The sequence below is a fragment of the Nelumbo nucifera genome, chromosome 2 (assembly GCF_055504915.1).
Source record: "Nelumbo nucifera cultivar China Antique chromosome 2, China Antique-T2T, whole genome shotgun sequence".
NCBI lineage: Eukaryota > Viridiplantae > Streptophyta > Magnoliopsida > Proteales > Nelumbonaceae > Nelumbo > Nelumbo nucifera.
This window is the reverse complement of record NC_142650.1, coordinates 54,981,300-55,005,280: the sequence shown is the minus strand read 5'-3', so window position 1 is coordinate 55,005,280 and position 23,981 is coordinate 54,981,300. Positions and strand designations below refer to the sequence as shown.

The following is a 23,981-nucleotide window of genomic DNA, read 5'->3' as shown; positions in this document are numbered from 1 at the left end:
GCAGAATATAGAGCCATGGCACATGGAGTCTCAGAATTGTTGTGGCTAAGGTCCTTAATGGAAGAACTTGGGATTGATCATGACAAACCCATGATGTTGTACTGTGATAATCAGGCTGTCATCAACATTGCTCACAACCTGGTACAACATGATAGAACCAAACATATTGAGGTTGATAGACACTTTATTCGAGAAAGAGTCTCCTCTAGTGAAGTGTGTCTTCCATTCATTACTTCTGAAGGACAATTGGCAGATTTCCTCACCAAGGGCATTTCCAAGGCAAGGCTTCAACATGACACTGGCAAGCTGGGCATGATTAACATCTATGCTCAGCTTGAGGGGGAGTGTAGAGAAGATGGGCCGAATGGCCCATAGACTGTTATTTCATGTTATGTTATGTTTCTCTCTATTATGGGCCTTATTCTGGGCCCATACTCTGTAATGTTTTGTTTTTTGTATTTTCCTGCCCACTCAAGGGCCTCTCTGTAATTTGTCAAAGATTAACTTCTTAATAAGATGTTTAGAGTGTTAGAGAGAGGTGATGTTCGAACCTCTCACTCTCTAACACTCATTGCCGCCAGCTCTCTCTTCTCTTCCTCTCTTGTTTGTTTATTTTCTGGTTTGCATCGAATCTCAAACAGTTCCATACATCAAGTGGATTGTTTTTCAACTTGGTATCAGAGCAGGCCATTGCTTGGCGTGTCCCTCATGTGGTTCTAGTTCAGCCAACTGCATGAGGAGGTTCTAGGACTGAAAGTTTACAGTCATCCGCCTGGTTCTTGGAGGTCATTGGAGGGTGCCCAAGTTTCTACACACTTGGAGAAGGGTTCGGTGACCAAGAAGAATCAGAGAGCAAGGTGTTCGGCCTGATTTGAAATCAGAGAAAAGGATTTCGAAGTTATCTCAGAGAACAAGTGTTCGGCCTGGTTTGTAGTTCAAACCAGAGACTCTCTTACTGTAAGTTTTTTCTCGGTCCTTTGTTGGGTTATTTTTTGTTGTTTGGGAGGACTGTTAAAGCATTCAAAGCTCACCTCCATTCGGCCACTGTTGCTGGACTGATTCTACTCAGAAATTTCTGGGTTATTTTGGAAGTGCTATTCGGCTGATTTTTGGACTGCCAAGCTACTGAAACTGATCTAAACTAAGTGGTACTAGTCTCATCTTCATCCCAGCCTCTTCGTGGACCTATATTGAACACTTTGAAGTGGTTTCTTCTAGTTAACAATAGGCTGTTAACTACTGCACACTGAGTGTTCGACAAAAGGTCTCTTAAGGACTGTGGCTTTTTTTCTTCTCTTTGGGACAACGGGTGTTAGGAACCTGAAATACCTTGTGATTGGAGGTTTGCTAGGTGTCCTTTGAAGGCTGAAACAGTATAGAGAGAGCTACCACCGAGCTGGACTGTCACAGTTATCAAGATTGAACTGATTCTGTGAGCTAGTTGTTGTTGCCTATTCAGCTCAAACTAAGCTCATCAAGACCCCCAGTACTTTGGGAAACCTATTAAAATCCTAATTGGAGCCTTTACATGATGGATTTCTCAAGCCTTGAAAAGAAGAATGCTGCTGAATATGGACAGATTTTGGGAACCCCAGCCGATTATATGCTGGCTATAACTACAGTTAAACTTGATGGGACCAACTACTTGGCTTGGTCACAAGCGGTGAAAATCCATATTTGTAGCAAAGGAAAATGGGGTTTTATTTCTGGGAGCAAGAAAGCTCCTCCAGAGGCTGATCCATCTTATGAGAGATGGGTGCAAGAAAACTACACAGTGATTGGATGGCTTGTGAACTCAATGCAGCCGCAGATTAGTCAGCATTATCTGTGGATGAACTCGGCCCATCTCCTCTACAGATTCTAATGGTGTTGGTCGCACAATCTTAGGTTGCTCCACACCCATTGAACGTAGTTGGACTCTACAGTGTCGTTGCATGAAAATTGGAATGGGAGCAAGATTTGGGAAGGAAGATGGACTTGTTGAACTTGTTTCTCCTCAAGGCTATTATCCCCTTAAGGAGAGGCATGGAAATGGAGGGAAGGTTGACGCTCAAAGAAAGACGCATCCATGGAGACAATATGTGTGGGACATTGAGCCAAATTACTTATATCCCTTTTGAGATGAAGGATAACCCAAGAAAGCAAAGGGAACAACTTTAGGATCCCACTTACCACAAGAGGGAGACAGATCATGGACAAAGCAATGACACCCAAATACATGAAAGGGTATAGCGAATAAAGGGGATTGAGGAAACAACAGCTAATGTGGGGCCTTATTCTGTAACACCCAAGAGGGTATTCAGTTGATCACATAGGCAACATCAAGAATAGCATCAGCCCGGAACTGCTTTGGTACATACATTCATGTGTAGCTTCACCCCCCAAGCCTTAAGTAAATGCTTTTTATCTTTACAACACCATTTTGTTATGGTTTTCTAGTATAAGAACTTTGATGAAGGGAGCCACAAGAATAAAAAAAAAAAAAATCATTGAGATCACTATGTAAGTGTCCCTTTGCATTATCGAACTGGAAAATCTGGATCTCAATGTGAAATTGTGTGGACACCATGCGTTGAAATTTTTTTTTTTTGATCAATAACACTTTCATTAATTCATCAGTAGAAAATTTACAAGTGGAAGACAAACACACTTATCTTCCAAGAGTCACAAAGAATTTCAAGAAATGAAAAAAGAAAAAACAAAGATACAAATACACTAACATTACAGCTTAGCCCAAAACAAACAATCCCTTTTTGCCCCTTGTTTTGCTAAACCGTCAGCTAGGGAATTAGTTAATCTTCTAATCCAACATGTCTTAACTTTCATCTCCCGCACCAGCCATTTGAATTTCTTCTTCTCATTATTATACTTCCATAAATCATTTTGATCTTTAGTCAGCCACCCTATCACCACCTCTGAATCCCCTTCAATTATAAGTTTCTTGATGTTCAATTCCTTGGCTTTTCGGGCTCCTTCCATAACTGCACATATCTCAGCTCTAAGGGAGTCACCCACTCCAATTGGGCCTGAGAACATAGCAGAGATGACCCCATTTTCATCTCTAAAAACACCCCCGATCCCCAATTGTCCCAGGTTTCCCCTACTGCATCCATCAAAGTTTAATTTCAAGAATCCACTAGGTGGGGGGGTCCAAGCCACACTCGTTACTGACTTGGTTTGCGTGCAATTTGCAATTTCACCCCACTTCCTCAACATGTCATCCACAATGTAATCTGTGAATATTTCCAAAGATTTCAGCCACTGTACCGCCCTAAAATGTATGATAGCCCTCAGATTTGTTGTTCCTCTCTGAGTTTCTGAGAAAATCCTGGAGTTTCTTTCTTCCCACAGTGTCCAACATATTGCAGCCCTTAGTCCTCTCCACATTGCCCTTCCCCTTTTTAACCGCCACTTGAAAAAGGAAGGTGAGAAAAGGCCCTGCATGTCTGATGGGGGATTCCAGCTGCACCCAAATAAGGAGAAAGCCCAATCCCACAATGACCTCGCGAAGTGGCAAGACACCATTAGGTGAAAACCAGTCTCCCCATCTGCTTTACACAGAACACACCACTGAGGTGACAAGCAAGTATTGGGTCTCTTCTTTTGGAGTAGATCACCAGTGTTGATTCTTTCCAGATAGGCTTCCCAACAAAAACTACCAACCCTAGGAGGTATAGCTCTGCACCAAATCTCACCAACAGGGAAAGGGGACAAGGTAGGACTGGTGGACTGACTTAAGACTTTGAAGAACAAAGCACAAGAGAAAATGCCATTGGGGGTAGGTGTCCAAATTCTAGAATCCGCCCTAGTGGGGTCTAAGACAACATTAAGAAGTGCAAGAAGGCTCGAAATACAATGCAAGAAGACTTGAAAATCCTTAACAATTTTTGGAACTTCTTCCCTGGAATGCATAGGACGTATCCTTGTGTATGTAGAGAAATCGTCAATAAAACTAATAAATTACTTATAGCCTTCCTCAAAAGTCATAGAAGTAGGGTCCCACACATTAGAATAAACAATATGAGAAAGAAAGTGTGATATTTTATTATTTGAATGAAATGATGTTCTACAATGTTTTCTTAGTTGACATGTTTAACACTAAACAAAAATGGATTTAAACAATTCTGGAAATAAGATTTTCAAGGACTCAAGAAGATAAGTGACAAAGGTGGTTATGCTACAAATAAACTTAACTCTTATTGGATTGATTCACTAACCAACTCAACAAACCACTTGACTCAAAGCTGATAAAAACACTTGACTCAAATGTTGCAAAATCTGCTTTATTCTCTGGTACATAGACACTATTGACCATCTTCTACCAATCATTTTCTCAAAGGTCAAATCCCGGTACACACAAGAATGAAGACAAAAGGTCACACAACAATTCAAAGATTTTGTAATACTACTGATAGACAATAAATTGATAGGTAATTTAGGAACATGAAGGACATCAATAAGAGCTAGTTCATGAGGAAGTGATATAGATCCTTGACTAACAATGGTTTAAAAGGACCTATTTGCTAGTCTCACTTTATCCCTACTAAAGAGAAGACTATAAGAATGGAACAAATTAGACTTACTAGTCATGTGGTTAGAGGGCTTGGAGTTATTGATCCAAGAAGATTCAAGAACATGGATGGACATGTGGAAAGTAGAGGCAATGTTACTTAATGTACACACAAAGGAGGTAGGAGTAGAGGCCTCACCATCCATCTGATGAAGTGCCATGCCATACAACTCTAGATGGTCTCTGAAAGAGTTTTATGGTATCCTCCTCCTTTGGATCAAAACTGGTAGGATGCTCCTGAGATGCACCAATAGTGTGTACACCACTATAAGTTCGAGAGCATTTCGGGAGCACCCTACTAGTTCTAACAGTGTGTACACTCACATCTGTGTGCAATTCTAGATGGTCTCTAAAAGAGTTTGTGATATCCTCTTTTGGGACTCTCACACTCACACGTGTGTCTAAGGCACTAATAGTGTGTACACCACAACTTATCTTTCTCATCACCATCTATCTTTTTAGTAGGTTCACCCTTTTTAGGGCTGTCAACAGGTCAGGTCTGCCTGATAAATCAGAACTGACCTAACTAATTATAACAGTTCTGGTTCCATGATTTTGTCCCGATTAATAATTGGGTAGGCTCCGGTTCTTGCTTGGCCCGAACCAATTATTTTATTAAGTATATATACATAGTATTTTCTTAATTTTATTATAATTTTTTTATCATATTTTTATGTTTGAAATGGTAAATTTGATAGATAATAAATGAGATAATATTAGTTAAAAATGTTCAATTTATTAACATTATAAATAATTTAGTATTTCTCTATCATTTTTATTAAGGTTATATTATCAAAAATTAAATTTTAAGTTATTATTTAAATCAACAAATACAGTTTTCAGTATAATTGGGTCTGGACCCGATAGACCTGACTATTAACTAGGATGGTTTTGGGTTTATTATTTTTTCCCAATTAATAATCTATTAGAGACTGGTTCTACCTAGACTCGACCCGTTGGCAGCCCTAACCCTTTTTTGCTCCACTACTACCTCCCTTTGTAGGTAGAGCAATCTGCCACCTCCCCCCGAAAGAAGTATTCATAGCAATCCTCCTGCTCTCCTTTGACTGAACCAAAACATACACTTCCTAAACCTATGGTAATTTTCAACTCCTCAAGATGAAGACTCTAATGGGTATTGGGTTCGTATATTGGATTCAGACTCAATAGGAAGACAAAGACTCTTTGTTATGAAACCAGTTTCTTGTAAGCTTTGGCATCCTCCTTATCCTTCCAGTCAATACTCTGGTAGTGGACTAACTCTTTCCACACCAAGGTAAGAGCAGAATAATAAGCTGAGAGACTCCTATCTCCTTGCTTACAAGCTGAAGATTTAGCCTGTAGCTGGTACGTTTTGGCATAATGCCTCTGTACGTAGGTTTCCTTCACTTTCTCCCACATTTCATAAGCAGTGTTTGCTCACATCAAATTCTTCCTCAAATGTGGCTGCATCTAGGCAATGATACAGGACATAATCAAACTATTTTCCTGGTCCGATTTATCATGCTCTATAGTTCCAGCCTTAGGCTCTTTAATTCTATCATTAACATAACCAGCCTTCCCCTTCCTCCAATGTACAACCTAATATTCTTGAGCCATTCCAAGTTTAATCCATCCAAAGGGGTGATAGCCATAGGGAAATTCGTGCTTTCATGCCACCATTCATCATTGACTGTGAATATGTAATTCTAGAAGTAGCCAAATCCTCATTGGCCATGAAGAATAACTTCTAGACCCCTTTTTCTTCCTTTTTTTTCAAGGGAAACTGCACTCCAAAATACATGAGAACCAAGCTATAGCAGTTCCAAGACCAAAACAGGCCCAAAAGAAACAGAAAGAAATCACACTAACTTCTATCCAACAATGAAAGGCTGCTCAAAAACATTGAACCTTCACATTCACCACAGAACTGGTCAACAATGGCCACACAGCCTTCAAAGAATCACCATAAACACTCATTTTTCACAAACACACATTCAATAATAAGAAAAAAATGACATACTGACTTAGACCTGGCTGTAGACAATCCATAAAACTCATGGAAGACAGATCACCCTCTAGACTTCCAGCACAGCACTCAGCCACCAAACAAGAATCTTCCTTGGCACTACGACCAAGTATAAAGAAGAAAGAGAAAAAGTAGCTCTTCAGGTCATACCAGAAAAGGATTTTTCCAGTCTTTGACCAAAAAAGGTAAGTTTCTGATGTAGAACACGAATTGTTCTGCTTCTGGCACCCAGAAAAGTGCTCTAATATCATATTATTCAAGCAAAATTTAAAAGGTGTGGGAGGCATGTGCATTCCAGAGGCATTGGCCTCTGAGGCATGGGCCTTGGGTGCATGAAGTGTGCTAGAGGTGTATGGTTCATGCAAAATGAAAGAAAGAAAGCAAGAAAGAAAGAGAAGAAAAAAAGAAAAGGAAAGAAAGGAAAGGAAAGGAAAGGGAAGAGAAGAGAAGTGAAAGAAAAAAAAAAGAAAGGGAAGGGACAAAAAAAAAGATGAAATCCTCCTCCTCTTCTTAAGGAGGCATACACCTCCATGTGCTCAGGAGGCTTACACCTCTTACGTTCTGAACTACACCTCACACTTCCAGGTGGTAGAATACCCAGAGCCATGCCTCCACATTTTAAAACATTGTATTCAAGTAAAAGTGGGAAGAAAACAGAGAGAAGAGAGAAGAAGATGAGAGAAAAATATTTCGAGGCTCAACAACCTAGGCTGGCGGTGCCTAGCATATTCTATATAGCCTAGGCTGGTGGTGCCTAGCATATTCTATATATTAGAGCAGCAGTACATAAAGTATAAAAAGAATAAAGTGCCCTTGCAACACAAATAGCATAATCACAAAATATTATTATGGTCTGCATCTTGCTTTAATAACTTCAAAGTTTGCTTAAGCAATAGAAAAATGTTATAATAAAAACCAGTGAAATTAATCATTCTTATTATTTCCTTGTTGTGTTCTACTATTCTAATTGTGCTCTTTGGTGATCCACTCCCTTTTTGGTCATGAGTTTTTTCTTTATTTTATACTGACATGATTTTTTTTTCATTTTTCTTATTATGGAGGTTACCTGCCAGTCTGCCAAAAGCAGATAAAGTTCTTGTAGTTGAAAGAGTAATTGAGTCATTGGGGCTACAGGCCGTACGGGATTCCCTGGTGGGAACAGTAGAAAAGAGAGGAATTTCTGGAGGTCAAAGAAAACGAGTAAATGTTGGGCTGGAGATGGTCATGGAACCTTCCCTCTTAATACTAGATGAGCCTACATCTGGTTTAGACAGTTCATCATCTCAGTTGCTGCTTAGAGCACTTCGGCGCGAGGCTCTTGAAGGTGTCAACATCTGCATGGTTGTTCACCAACCAAGGTAAGTTTTAATATATCAAAGAAACTATATAAATCATAAAAAAAAGTAGATAAATAAAGTCTGATCTTTCTTGTTGTTCATTAGTATTCTGTCTCCTTTATGTCTTGTAAGACCATTAAGCAAATAAAATATTACCAATTCAACAGGCTAGGAAGCCTTCCGTTTTTTTTTTCTTTTAAAAATTTTAAAGGTGTAAAATGTTTGCTTTATCCTGTTACCAATAAAAACTTGAAGCTGTTTATTATTTTAATTAGTTTTGATTGTAGAAGTTCTAGACTCAGCTAAATCCCCCTTTCATTTTATTTCTTTCTGAGTCAGTTGAAGGTTTTCTGGGTAGCTGGTATATTAAAGGTTTAAACATGAAAAGAAGAGTTTTCTAGGCATCAGTTCCTTTGGTGGTACTGTGGTCAGTGTGGTTGAAAAGGAATACTCACATCTTTAAGCAGAAAAAAGAAATCTGCGGAGGCAGTGTTAACTCATCTGCAGACCTTTTGTGATCTTGGCTGGCTAATCAATCCTGTTTTTAGGGATACCCCTAAACAGGATATCCTTGTTTTTTTTTATTATTTTTAAGTCTTATCTTTTTGGCCTAATATTATTTACTGTACAAATCTTTGTTGAGAATGGTCGGCAGATGGGTAGGTATGTTTATCCCTGTTTAGTACTTATGTTTCTCTTCTTTTTCAGTCTTTTTCAGTGTTGGACATGGGCAATGAAATCTTTTATTATTGTAACTTAAAGAAGGGTGGATTAAACAGGGGTGCTGATGTAATTTTGATATAGAATATGAGTTTAATATAAATAACACCCTACTCAACTGGGAGATCATTCCTCTCTCTCCAATTAGGCTTTGGTGTTTTCTCTCAAAACCTGCTACTTCTTCTATTCTACTCAACCTAGATGCACAACCTGTTTCTGCACATGGTATAGAGAAGGTTAGCAAGTTAGCATCTTTGTTTGATTTACAGCCTCCTATATTCTCTTCTTTTCTTTCTCTTGGAGAGACCAAGAAGGTTTTTCTGGTCTGGCCAAGCATCCTTTTTACTTCCATGTCTTCCTTCTCTATTGTGACTATCATTGTGAATTGAGGTGAACCCTCTACCTGGCTGAAACCGAGAGGAATTGAAAGGTGATCTGTTGGTGGAAGAATGAAGATAAGGCTGCTGTTTGTGTGTGAAATGGCTTATAGTGACGAAAATTGAATTCATGGAAGTGATCGTACTCTTCTTGTTGATAACTAGTGATGTCTAATAGCTTTGGGTGGAAGCTATTAATAAAAGGAGCTGCAGCTTCGAACAGGTGAGTAGTTTTGATTTGTTCTTACTGAAACTGGGTTTTTAATAACCATTGTGAGTGTGTGATTGTGAAGTAATGGGAGCACCAGATTTTTATTCCTTTGTGAGTGGTTTATTTGTGAAAAGAAGTGTGTGCAGTGAATTCTAAGGCTGCTGTAATGATGTCACTGATTTCTCACTCATTCAAATGACTTCAATTGAACTCAATGGAAGTAATTGTGCTATTCAGGGAAATTCAGTTGAAGTGTTCTTGACTACAAAAGGAAAAGTCAAGTATTTAACTGGAAAAAAAAAACTGAATCTGGTACATCTACATCTTTTGGTTGGGTGTTAAGAAGATGCACAGATTAAGACTTGGCTATGGAACTCGATGCAACCTAAAATCAGCAGTGGGATGATTTTCCATTAAGTAGGTCTACTATTTCCCATGTCTGATTCTTAATCAAGGCTTCTATCTCATCTTTCATAGGCTCATAGATTCTTTCTTCTCTGGTCTAGATAGAGCTTTTGACACATTTGTGCAAATAGATTTAAGAAAGCATAAGCAACAAAAAATCTAAATGAGACAACGTATCATAAGAAAGATATTAGGAAATATAGTGGGTGGTAAGAGAATGGCATTTACTTTTTCTTAAGACAATAGACAAATCAAGATTAGAAAACTCAAAATGATGGCTACTTGAATCTAGATTCCTTGATATAACTGGTTGTGGAGGAGATTCTGCAGTCAACATGGGAACAACCTTTTTCCTTCTCTAGTAAACTTGCAGTTCTTTCTAAGGAACAAACTCAGCAAAAGTAGCATCAGAAAATACAACCCTACACCAGTGACAGGATCCCCAGCTGCGCAGGTGGACACTGTACCTGAACCTGAACCATCTGGGGTTGTCTTTGGAGGAATCGATGAAATCCAAATTCAAGATCAGGGAGTCTCTTCCCCCCTTCCTCTCAATCTAGTTCTTTCTTCACCCCCACTTTTCTGTCAAAACTCGTTTGATTTTGATCCTTGTAGTAATCTTCAGCCTTTGGATTTTGCAGTTCCAGCTGTTGAAACGTCACCGGTGGTGGATAATGACCCATGTGCTGTAGAGAACACTGATGTGGACCCCACTGCTGTGGTCCCCACTGTGTTCATATGGCAGCATATTTTTGTTAGTTTATTTTTTGTTAGTTATGTCAGTACTAGTTGGTAGTTTATTTGCCATGTAAGCAATAAGGGCAATTCAGCCCTTTTACAATTAGTCAACATATATAAATATTAAGAGTGGGTCGGCAGATCAACTGATCAACCCTCTCTCTCTTTTCAAAATCTCTTTGTGTGCTTCTTCTCTTTTCTCTCTCTCTTCTTCTTTTCTGAAATTTCTTCTTTCTTTTCTTTTGAATTCAAGACTGGTTGTAGTCTTGATCGACTACTTGGTATCAGAGCTGACCTAGGAGCTTTATGTTAGTCTAATTAGATTGACTACATGAGAATCCCCTAGGTTTAGAAGTTTTTCAACAAAGAAGGAGGATTGGCTGATTCTTGGAGGTTACTGTTCCTCAAGTGGTTCCAAAGTCGGTTTGCTATGGAAACCCATCTCCACAAAACTGCCACCCTGTCTTTGTTCTTGATTTGTATCTATTTTCTTCTCTCTCTGAGAATCTCCTTTAGGCCTTCCACTTTCTGCAGTAAGGTTACCAGCCCCTGAATCCTGTATCTCCAGAATCTCCGTACCAGCATCTTCAGAGAAGAGCAGTTCAGTTCTGAAAGCTTCAGAGTCTAAAAGTTTGCAGGTCTTTTTCGAATTGATGCTACCAATACTTGACAACAGATCACCCTCCTTAGCATTATCTTATTAGAATATCTTAGTACAAGTATTAAACTAGGTAAGACCATCAAATGAATCCTATGAATCAAAGAAGGAACTTCATCTTTGGATTTCATTAACTATAGCCATGAGAAATGAGATAACCATCAATAAACAACAAAAAATATCCATACCCACCCATACTAGGCACAACCCACACATCAAAATAAACAATATTAAAAAGAAAAGTAAATCTTTTATTACTTAAAATTACTGAATTTTTACAATGCTTAGCCAACTGACAACTCTCATATTGCAAACTTGATAATTGAACAGAAGGAAATAAATGACACAAATGATAGAAAGATAGATGACCCAAAAGAACATGCCAAAACAGGGATTGCTTCAAGGGAAAATCCAACCTTCTGAAACAGAGATTAAGAGAATAAGAGATAGGAGGAAGAGAGGAGAGGAGAGGGAGAGGGAGGGAGGATGAGGAGGGAAAATTCAAGTGATAACTTCCTTGATTTCATTCCCACTTTGGATGCCTTATATAGGCTACAATATCAATCAATCAACATATAGCAGAAAGTTACATGCCCAGTACAAATGTTAGTTCAGTGTATGTTTGAGGGCATGGAATGAAGTGGCACAATCTTCTAAAGAAAAGGTAAAGGTGGTTATGGAGTGAAAACCCCCAACAGCTAACAGAATTAAGTTAAATTTTGATGGAAGCTCCACGGGAAGTTCCAGTTTGACAGGTATTGGAGGTGTCTTTAGTGATGCTGCAGGCAGGGTGTTTGCCATGTTTTCAGGACCTTTAGGATTGGGAAACTCATTAAAGGCTGAACTGATAGCATTGCTGCAAGGTTTAGGACTTAAAAAGCAATCAAATTTCTAACATTTGGAAGTAGAAGGAGATTTAAAACTGGTTGTTTCTTGGGTCGGGAGTAAGCATCAAGTGCCATGCACCTATAGGCATGCTTTTAGGGAAATAGGGAACCTGTGACCTTCAGTTGGGTTAGAAGGACTGCAAATGAGATGGCTGGTACTTTAGCAAAATAAGGGGTCTATAGACAGAAAATGCCTTGGGCACTATTGTAAGCATTATTGGAGTTGGCTAATGTCTTTTGGGGGGGCTGAAACCATTGTTGCACTATTCAGTTTTCTCCAATTAATATAATTAATAAGATTTTTTTTTTGATAAAAAAAAAAACAACTCCCCTCCCCTTGACACCAACCTTTCCCCCAAGGTTGAAAGATGGGAACTGTTGCTGCAAATAGTCAACCAGTTCTCACGTAGCATCCTCTGGAGCTAGCTTACACCATTGTACTAATGCTTCAATAATGACACAAGAACCACACCTCAGATCCATCGCCAACCAATGACTCTCTCGGGCTCAATTTGTAGCACCCCCTCATTGGAAAAGTCAAGAACTGGGCTTGATATCATATCACCCCCTCATTGGATAAGTCATTCATTAGCTGAAGATGGTGTTAAGTTTGGTGGTGGTCCCAACACAAATGGCCTTTATTCAAGGAAGGCAAATATTGGATTGGGTGGTGATTGCTAGTGGATGTGTGGATTCAAGATTAAGGAGTGGTGCTCTAGGGGTGATTTGTAAAATTGATATAGAGAAGGCTTATGACCATGTGGAGTGGGGCTTTTAGAAGAGGTGATGAATTTAATGGATTTTGGGGAGAAATGGAGAAGCTGGTGTTTGTAAGTGTTTCCTCGGTGTCTTTATCAATGTTAGTTAATGGTATGACTTGAAATATACCTGTATCAGTCCTAGGTTTAGTTCAAAATCTGTTCAAGAAAAGAAAAGAAAAGGAACAGAAGAAGAAGAAAAGAGAGCAGAATGAATTGGTTCTGCTGGCCCCCTCATTGGCTTTTATATTTACTTAATAAAAAGTGATACAATGACAAAAATACCCCTGTCAACAATGACAGAGAGAAAAACAAGAACAGCAGTCTGAAACAATTACAAATAAAGACGGGGAGCATATTTCTCCACATAAAACACATATAAAAAAACAACTAAGTATCCTTGTCTACATCTCTACATTCCCCCCTCAAGTTGGCAATAGATATTGAGCATTCCCAACTTGCATAAATCTGTCTCCAACCTGACTTTAGTGAATGCCTTGGTGAAGAGATCAGCAAGCTGCATATCAAAGGCAATATATGGCAAGCACACTTCTTGGGAGGCTACTCTCTCCCTAATAAAATGTCGATCCACCTCAATATGTTTCATCCTGTCATGCTGTATTGGGTTATGGGCAATATTAATAACAGCTTGATTGTCACATTATAGCATCAAGGGCTTTTCATGCTCAATTCCAAGTTCTTCAAGTAAAGATCTCAGCCATAGAACTTCTGCCACTCCATGAGCCATAGTTCTATATTCTGATTCAGCACTTGAACGAGCCACTACATTTTGTTTCTTACTTCTCCATGAAACCAGATTTCCTCCGACAAAGGCACAATACCCAAGGGTAGACCTCCTGTCATTTACACATTTAGCCCAATCCGCATCAGTGTACACCTCAATCAACATCAGTATACACCAGCTCCCATGTCTCATTTTTAATGAATGCATTCATTTCCTCCTTCATAGCATCCTTCCACTTAGACACCGAGAGAGCTTCCTGCACAGTTTTAGGAATGGATGTAGCAGAAATGGATGCCAAATATGATTTATAGGATGGTGAAAAGTGGTCATATGTTTGAAACTGAGATATGCAGTGAGCAGTGGATGTGTTTCATCTCTGTTTCCCTTTACGAACTGCAATGGGAAAGTCAAGATCATTGGTAGAAGGCAATGGCTTCGTGATGGTAGTCTTAGGAGTAGAAGGTGAAGCTATAGTATCTGGATCAGGTGCTGCAAAAGGAACTGGAACTGGCTTGGGCTGATCAAGAGCACCAAAATCAACTCGCCTCCACCTCCAATGGAAAACCCTCAACTCCTTACATTTTTTACCATGATCCTCTTGGCACAATTCCTTTTCAAGAACAGGGATAGGAAGGGGAACTTCAAGAACAAACACATCTATCTCATCTCTCTCCCCTTGAGATGAAATTCCCGGATAATAAGGAACATCCTCAAAAGTGGTAACATCCATAGACACAAACTGAGAGCCAGAAATTGGGTCATAACAGCAATATCCCTTTTGATTTTGTGCATTGTGAATAAACCCTAGTTGATTCTAGGTCAAAGTAGAGAAGAAGGAAGAAGAAAGAAAAGAGAAAGAAGGAGAAGAATGTTCGGCCAGACTAGAAGAGAGAATATAAAAAAATCACTCTCCTAGCCGACCCACTTGGATTTTATTCATAAACTTGGAGTTACAAGAAAGACAGTTTTGTCCCTCATATAAGATGGGACACATAACTTAAACTCAGATACAATAGACCTTTCACTTCCAAGAAGATAAACCAGAATGACCAAAATACCCCTGACTCGATTACTCTAACATGCATAATTGAGAAAAATGCATTTGGAAGCTTTAGGATCAAATTTAGAAAGATTAAGGCCCAAGATTTGAACAAAATATATGCACCCAAAGACTTTAAGAGAGATGGTAAACAAGTCTTTCTTAGGATATAATAAGGTGAAAGGAGCTTTCATACCCAAGACACAAGAGGGAACTTGGTTAATGAGATACATAGCCGTATGAATTGCATCCCCCCAAAAACGTATAGGGACATTTGAATTTAGCATAATGCTTCTCGCAACATCAAGGATATGCCTGTTCTTTCTCTCAGCTACCCCATTTTGCTGAGGGGTTTGAGGATAGGTGCTCTGGTGAATAACCCCATATTTAATGAAGTACGAGTTCAATGATTTTGTTAAGTACTCCTTGGCATTATTAGATCTGAAAGCTTTGATTCTAACCCCCAAATTGAGTGAAAACCATTTGATGGAAAGCATAGGTCAAAATAGGGACCTCATCATGGGAACGCATAAGACAAACCCAAGAGAAGCGAGAATAATCATCAACAAATAACAAGAAATACTTGTATCCCCCCATAGCAGCGATATGATATGGTCCCCAAGCATCAATATGCACATTTTCAAAAGGAACAGTGCTTCTTGTATTGCTCAAAGTATAGATTGATCTACAATGTTTTGCCAACTTTCACACTTTAAACTGGACACTTGGGCTGATTCAAACAAAGTAGGAAAAAGACTTTGTAAAGACCCAAAGGACAAATGACCTAACCGATTATGCCAAAGAATAATCTGACTCACAGACTGAGAGACAAAAGACTTTCTAACTCCTTTATTTCTTCCCGGTGGATGCTCAAGCAAGTAGATCTCATTCACCTCATGGCCAGTCCCAATCACCTTCTTTGTTACCAGATCCTAGAAAACACAATGATCAGGGGAAAAGGTCACTAAACAATTCTGACTTTTAGTAATGCTACTAATAGAAAGTAGGTTAGTACTAAGTTTGGGCACATGTAAAGTTGATGATAAGGAAAGTACATCATACACTTTAATGTCTCTCTTGCCAAAGATGGGAACAAGAGAGCCATCAGCAATAGAGACATTGTCTCTTCCAGAGGGCAAATGATAAGAAGAAAACAGTGAGGCTAAACTAGTCATATGATCAAAGGCACCCGAATCTACTATCCAAACAAGATTGGTGTTACCTGGAGTCAAGGCATGATAGGCAATAGCTCTTGTACCTGAGTGTGCAAAAGCTAAAGAGGAGATAGAAGGATCCAAGGTAGACTAAGATGGTCCAGTAATGCCAGCTCCATTCTCCAACTATGTCAATACTGCCCTGACGGTAGCCAAGGCATCCAAGAAAATAGATCTAGCTCCAATAGAGGATGAAACATTTGTGGCAAAATTTTCATTTCCCTTTTTATTCTTAATTCTTGAAGGTGCCAACTGAGGATGAAGCTTCCAACAAGTCTCTTTAGTGTGTCTAGGTTTCTTGCAATAGTCACAAATGATCTTTTTTTCTTCCTTCCTCACGTCACTCTCCTTATAACCATAATGCTTTGGCTTCATAGCTGCTAAGGATGATTCAATTTAGGAATTTTATATCATAACCTTCCTTCTGCTCTCCTCACTATGCACTAAAGAATATGCTTGAGACAAGGAAACACTTTCCCTAGTAAGAAGTTATTATCTTAATATATCATATTCAGAATTCAGCCCTGCAAGGAATTCAAAAACCCTATTTCTTTCCACTAGTTTGTTATATGTTGTTGCATCCTTTTGACTTTCCCATTCAATTGTCTCCAAGTGATCAATTTCATGCCATAGACTTCAAAGTTGAGAAGTAAATCGACACAGGTTTCTCCCCCTGTTTCAGATTTTCCACTTCAATTTTCAGCTCGTAGGCCCTTGCTACATCAAGGGGATGAGAGTAAGTTTACTTCATCTTATCCCAGATGTCTTTGGCAGTCTTAACTCCTTCCTCCAATGTCCATTATCATAGATTGAGCCCACTCGAGATGGTTTGCTCCATCAAACTTAATGGTTGCAATCTGGAAGGAGTTGTTGTCTATCACATTACTGTAGAGAACACTGATGTGGACCCCACTACTGTGGTCCCCACTGTGTTCGTATGGCAGCATAGCATATGTTTTTTTGTTAGTTGTGTCAGTGTTAGTTGGTAGTTATTTCGGTTTGTTGTTACAGCTTGTTATTTCAGCTTTTTATTAGTTTATTTGCCATGTAAGCAATAAGGGCGATTCATCCCTTTTACAATTAGTCAATATATATAAATATTAAGAGTGGGTCGGCAGATCATTATGATTGACCCTCTCTCTCTTTTCTAAAAACCCTTTGTGTGCTTCTTCTTTTCTCCCTTTCCTCTTCTTCTTTTCTTCTGAAATCTTTCTTTTGCTTCGAATTCAAGACTGATTGTAGTCTTGATCGACTACTTGGTATCAGAGCAAGGATTATGGTTTCTCATGTGAGTCTGATCTAGCCAACCACATGAGAATTGCCTAGGGCTGGAAGATTAAGAGGATCCCTTTTTCGGATGATTCTTGGAGGTTATCAGAGACTGTAGCAGCTGTCCAAAGAGTGGATTGTGTTCTTGATAATCAGAAAGAATCAGAGGAAGATAAAGAGTCCAAGATCAGTTTCTTTATCAAGACTGAAGGTGGCGATCAGAATTTCTGTTCAAAACCTAAAACTGGTTGCAGAGAAGGTCTTATGTTAGTCTAATTAGATTGACTACATGAGAGTTTCCTAGGTTTAGAAGTTTTTCAACAAAGAAGGAGGATCGGCTAATTCTTGGAGGCTACTGGTAGTGTGTGGCTACTACTAAGAAGATCGTAGAAGGCTGGGAGAGTTCCAGTAGTCAGGAAGAATTAGAAAAGGTTTTGGATCCCCAAGATTAGGGTTTTGCATCAGACAGAAGGTGGCGGCCAGAGATTTTCTTTCATAAAGTAAGTTTTTTTTTGCTTGAGAATAACCTTGAAAGAATCATCTTGGTCTATTCTGAGAGGTGTGGCTGGAAAACCTTTTCTCTTTCTAGGGTTTTGAGAGAAAACCCTAAAATTCAGAACTGTCGTTGGTTTCAGATCAGATTTGAACTGGTTTCATACAGAATTCTGTTTTTCCTTGTTTTTGGAAGACCTAGGCCGGCTGTTATCTGTTGTTTAGGTGCTGTTTTTCTATTACAGTAGCTTCAAAAGTTTTTTATTGCTAATTCTTGACCAAGAATGCAGTTCAAGAATCAGGGGGAAGGTGTTTTTGGGACTAGCAATTCTGGTAACATGTCTGAGAATGCCTTTCAGATTACAACTGTGAAGTTTGATGGATCCAACTACTTAGAATAGGCCCAATCGGCCATGATGGCTACTGGGGGTAGAGGAAAACTTAGCTACCTGTTGGGAGATGTGAAAGAACCATCTAAGGAGAACCAAATGTATACCAAATGGGTTCAGGAGAACTATTTGGTTATGATATGGTTGTGTAACTCTATGCAGCCACATATCAGTCGGAACTATTTGTGGGCAAAAACAGCCAAGGAAATTTGGGATGTCATGAAAGAGACTTACTCCCAATCCCTTAATGTTGCTAGGGCCTATGAATTGAAGTGTGAGGATAATAACCTTAAGCAAGGAGAGAAACCAGTCTCCCTTTACTTCTTTACTTTGAAATCTTTGTGGCATGAAATTGACCACCTAGAAACACTTGAGTGGGAAAGTCAGAAGGATACACAGACTCATAGAAAGCAAGTCGAAACTAATAGGGTTTTTGAATTCCTAGCTGGTCTGAATCCTGACTATGATATTGTGAGACAACAAATACTAACAAGGGACAGTGTGACCTTATCTCAAGCCTACTCCTTGGTGCATAGTGAAGAGACTAGGAGAAAGGTTATGATGCAGCATTAGCCCTTCCCACCAGCCTTGGCAGTAGTTAAATCTAAGTCTGGGGGTGATACAAAAAGGGATATAAAGAAAGAAGATAAGCGGGATCTAGTGTGTGAACATTGCAAGAAACCTAAGCATACTAAAGACACATGTTGTGTTATGGGCCTGGGAATAGGATCTCGTCACGGGTCGGTCCACGGGGAAAACCCTCTGTTTTCCCTTGTTCCTCCCTGCTCTTGATGGACCTATCTAGGCGCCCTAATGGTGATTTGTTCAAGAGATCACCTAACTCTCCTTTACTCTCTTTCTTGACTGAATATTCGATATCCTCATTCAATAATGGTGTCTCCTTAAATAGGAGATTACAAGAGTCCTAATCTTAGGGAGTCTCCTTGCTGAATAGGGAGACTTCCAATTCTATCTTGCTAAGGATAAGATAAGCTAATCCTAATCTGATAACAAGTTAAACTAATCATAATCTGATAACAAGATAAACTAATCCTAATATGATAATAAGATAAACTAATCCTAATCTGATAATAAGATAAACTAATCCTAATATGATAACTTACTAACAAGATAAGATAAGAGAAATAGAATAAGATAAGAACAAGCAAGATGATCTAATCTAATCTGGCGGTGGGTCAGGTTCCTGTTGCTGCCGGCGGCGATGGTACGTCTTTCCGAGGAATGCGTCCATAACATGTTGGAAGCTACACCCTCATCTAGTCCCAGCAAAACTAAGGAACAAAAGGGGTAATGCCCATATTGCTGTCAATACCGATTCTGCATCATCATCGGGCACAAAAGGCATGCCCCTAGACACCTTAGCTGTTGTTCGGGCTGCCCTAACTCAGTTGGAAAAGGAAGTTGGGAATTCAGCTCAATCATCTCAGTCATCATCAGCTCCTTCCACATCAGCCTTTGCTCATTCAGGTACTCGGGCCTCAGCTTACCATGCTTCAGCTCCAGGTAACACTGAACATTGTTGGGTAATAGACTCAGGTGCATCTGACCATATGACTAGCTTGTCATCATTGTTCACTACCTATCACTTATCTTCTGGTAGAGATAAAGTGTCCAGTGTTGATGGTTCCCTTGTTCCCGTTTCTGGCAAGGGAGACATCAAGTTGTCTAATACCATTTACTTATCTTCAGTTCTGCATGTTCCTAAGCTTGATACTAACTTGCTTTCAGTCAGTAGTATTACAAAACATCAAAATTGTTCAGTAACTTTTTTTCCTAACCGATGTATTTTTCAGGACTTGGAGACAAGGAAGGTGATTGGGACTGACCGTGAGACGAATGGGATCTATCTGCTTGGAGAGAGTTCTCATTGGAAAGATCATGAGGATAGGAAGTCTTTTGTTTCTCAGTCTGTTAGTCCGGTTATGCTTTGGCATAATCGGTTAGGTCATTTATCCTTTCGGTCTTTGAAGAGTTTGTTTCCAAATTTGTTTGAGTCTATTCAAATGTCAAATTTGAGATGTGAGAGTTGTGAGCTTGCAAAGCATTGTAGAACATCTTATTCCTTGAGTAATAAAAGAAGTAGTAATTCTTTTGATGTTGTGCACACCGATGTTTGGGGCCCGTATCACATCCCTTCTATGGGGGGCACAGATATTTCTTGTTGTTTGTTGATGACTATACCCGTTTTTCTTGGGTTTACCTTATGCGCTCTCGAGATGAGGTTCCTGCTTTGACCCAAATCTTTCATCAGATGATTTTAACCCAGTTTGGGGTCAAAATCAAAATCTTCAGATCCGATAATGCGAAAGAATACTTTACCAAGCCACTGGCCTCTTATCTACTTGATCATGGGATTATTCACCAGAGTACTTGTCTTTATACACCATAGCAGAATGGGGTTGCTGAGAGGAAGAATAGGCACATATTGGTGGTGGCTAGAAGCATTATGTTTAACTCCAATGTGCCTATCTGTTTCTGGGGCGATGCTATTCTTATAGCAGTGTATCTCATTAATCGAGTTCCTTCACGGGTTCTTGACATGAAGCCTCCCTTTACCCTTCTATACCCCGATAAAAAATTATTTATTGTTCCCCTTAAAACCTTTGGTTGCACTTGCTTTGTTCAGATTCTTGGACCTCATCGTTCCAAATTTGATCCTAAGGCCACCAAATGCATTTTTCTCGGTTATGCACAAACTCAAAAGGGTTATTGCTGCTATGAACCTACTTCTGGGAGGAGATTTGTCTCAATGGATGTTACTTTCTTTGAGGAGGTACCCTATTACCCTAGGGTTTCTCCTCAGGGAGAGAGTAGTGAGAGTGGGGTTAACTCATCAGAAGTTCATTTACCTGTTCCATTGAGTGGGGTCACTAAGAGTGGGGTTAACTCATCAGATGTTCCTTTACCTGTTCCATTGAGTGATGAGGGATGTAATGGGGAGGGTTGTCAGAGGTGTTAGGATTTTAGAGTCTATCACAAGCGGTGGAGGCAGATTGATTTCGGTCATTAGCAGTCCAGGCCAGCCCTAGTTCCTTCTGTGGATCCAGATCCAGGTACCAAAGTCCCTTTATCAGATCCAGGTCCCCCTGAGATACCTTCCACTATTGCTACTTTACCTTCATTGGATGACCTTGACCTCCCCATTGCAGTCCGTAAAGGAAAACGGTGTTGCACTACATCCACAGCTCACTGCATTTCCCAGTTTTTGTCCTATGATCGCCTGTCCCCCTCTTACAAGTCCTTTCTCACATCCATTATTGATATTCCTGTTCCCAGAACAATGCAGGAAGCCTTGTCAGTTCCTGAGTGGAAAGATGCAATGAAGGTTGAAATGGATGCCCTTCTGAGGAATAATACTTGGGAGCTAGTTGATCAGCCTAATGGAAAGAAACCGGTTGGATGTAGATGGGTATTTACTATGAAACATAATGTTGATGATTCCATTGAAAGGTAGAAGGCCCAATTAGTTGCAAAGGGATTTACTCAGACTTATGATATGGACTATTTGGAGACTTTTGCTCCAGTAGCAAAGATGACCACTATTCGAGTTCTGCTATCCCTTGTAGCCAGTTATTCTTGGCCCTTGTTTCAGATGGATGTTAAAAATGCCTTCCTCGATGGAGACTTACAGGAAGAAGTCTACATGCAATTACCTCCTGGATTTTATGATGTAGAGATAGGTAAGAAGGTTTGCCGATTGAATAAAGCCTTGTATGGACTAAAGCTGTCCCCTAGAGCTTGGTTTGATAGATTCAGACAAGCCCTTGAAAAAATCGGCTATATACAAGCCCAGTCAAACCATACATTGTTCATTAAAAGAGTGGACTCTTCCTTGACTTGGCTTGTTGTATATGTGGATGATATTGTAGTGACAGGGAATAATAACAGTAAGAGTCTCTTAAACAACTCCTTCATCAAGAGTTTGAGGTGAAAGATCTAGGAAAGCTATGATACTTCTTGGGTATTGAGGTTGCTAGATCTAAACATGGGATTTTTATTTCTCAAAGGAAGTATGTTCTAGATCTATTAGTAGAAACTGGAAAGTTGGGTGTTAAGCCTGTAGATACACCTATTGAACAGAATCACATGATTAGTGCAGAGGGTGGAGAGCCTCTTGAAGACAAAGCTATGTTCCAACGGTTGGTTGGAAAACTCCTATATCTTTGTCTCACACGACCGGACATCGGTTATCCAGTCAGCGTTGTTAGTCAATATATGCACTCTCCTAGAACTACTCACCTCCTTGTAGTTGAGAGAATATTAGCATACTGGAAGAGATGTCCAGGTAGAGGTATATTATTCAAGAATAATTATCACATGAAGATAGAGGTCTATACAGATGTTGATTGGGCTGGGAGTGTTGATGACAGAAGGTCTACCTTTGGGTATTGTGCGTTTGTAGGAGGTAACCTTGTCTCTTGGAGGAGTAAGAAACAAAGTGTTGTTTCTCGTTCTAGCACTGAAGCTGAATATAGATCTATGGCTAATGGTGTGGCTGAAATCCTATGGCTGAAGTCATTATTTGAGGAGTTGGGTATTGCTTATGAGAAACTATTAATGTTGTATTGTGATAATCAGGCTGCTATTAATATAGCTCATAATCCGGTACAGCATGACAGAACTAAGTATATCGAAGTTGATCGACATTTTGTCAGTGAAAGGGTTTCGTCTCAAGAAGTGTCTCCCATATCTCACCAAGGCTGTTCCAAGGAAGAAATTAGAGGCAGACCTATACAAGTTGGGAATGACAAATATCTATTCCCAAATTGAGGGGGTGTAGAGAACATGATGTGGACCCCACTGCTGTGGTCCCCACTATGTTCGTATGGCAGCATAGCATATGTTTTTTTGTTAGTTGTGTTAGTGTTAGTTGGTAGTTATTTCAGTTGTTACAGCTTGTTATTTCAGCTTTTTATTAGTTGTTAGAGCTTGTTAGTTGCCCTGTAAGCAATAAGGGCAGTTCAGCCCTTTTACAATTAGTCAACATATATAAATATTAAGAGTGGGTCGGCAGATCATTATGATTGACCCTCTCTCTCTTTTCTAAAAATCCTTTGTGTGCTTCTTCTTCTCCCTCTCTTCTTCTTTTCTTCTGAAATCTTTCTTTCACTTAGGAATTCAAGACTGATTGTAGTCTTGATCGACTACTAACCCATACAAGTCCTTCCCCGATTGATTTAAACTCATTTCCACTATTCTCCATGCTGGACTGAGCAAGATATCACACTTCACAGCTCTTTTCTGATAGAGAGAAATGATTTCTTAAAAAAAAAAAAAAAAAAAAAAAAAAAACAGCAGTCAAGCTGTAACCAATCGACTGCAGCACAAAACTGGTTGTTCCAACAAGGAAAAACCCTAGAAAACAGAGGAAAACACAATAGATATTTCAGCCGCAACTACCAGAGACCCCCAAATGCTCTCCACTTGCAGTCGATCTCTAAACAAGTCAAAAAACTAACCAGAAAATACTGAGTGCCACCTTCAACCTAAGGTTTAAACAACCTCAATCGAACAAGTATCTCTCATCCTTCCTGGTCACTGGGAAAAATAGAAATCAGAAAAGTGCACCCACAGTGCACCGAACTCCACTGACCTCCAAGAATCAGGCAAAAAAGGTCTGAAACTCCAGCCCTAATAGAGTCTCATGCAGCTGGCTGGGCTAAGCATACATGAGACCAAAAACTAAACCTAAACCTGCTCTGGTAACAACATCAAAATATACCTGTTCATGTCCTAGGTTTAGTTCGAAATCTGTTCAAGAAAAGAAAAGAAAAGGAACAGAGAAGAAGAGAAGAAGAATTGATTCTGCTGCCCCCCTCATTGGCTTTTATATTACTTAATAAAAAGTGATACAATGACAAAAGTACCCCTGTCAACAGTGACAGAGAGAAAAACAAGAACAGCAGCCTGGGGAGCATATTTCTGCATATAAAACACATAAATAACAACTAAGAATCCTTGTCTACATCTCTGCATTGTGTCTACTGAATTTTTTGGGTCTTCAAAGGGATTAAGACAAGGAGATCCATTATCCCCATTACTTATTGTGTTGGTGGTTGAAGTGTTGAGTAGGTTGTTAAATAAGGTGTGCAGGCAGGTTTGTTTAGGGGCTTTGAGGTGAGGAGAGAGAGGCTGAATATTTC

The 23,981-nt window shown here is 39.5% G+C and overlaps 1 protein-coding gene across 2 annotated transcripts in view; it reads left to right on the top strand.

Annotated features, from left to right (window-relative positions):
• LOC104586363 (ABC transporter G family member 28-like) overlaps positions 1-23,981 on the top strand; it is a 140,015-nt gene that overhangs the window by 77,910 nt on the left and 38,124 nt on the right. For both annotated transcript variants that reach the window (XM_088897993.1, XM_088897991.1), the window contains one exon: positions 7,640-7,936. In XM_088897993.1, coding sequence (XP_088754119.1) covers positions 7,640-7,936 — 297 coding nt within the window. The remainder of the gene's footprint in view (positions 1-7,639; positions 7,937-23,981) is intronic.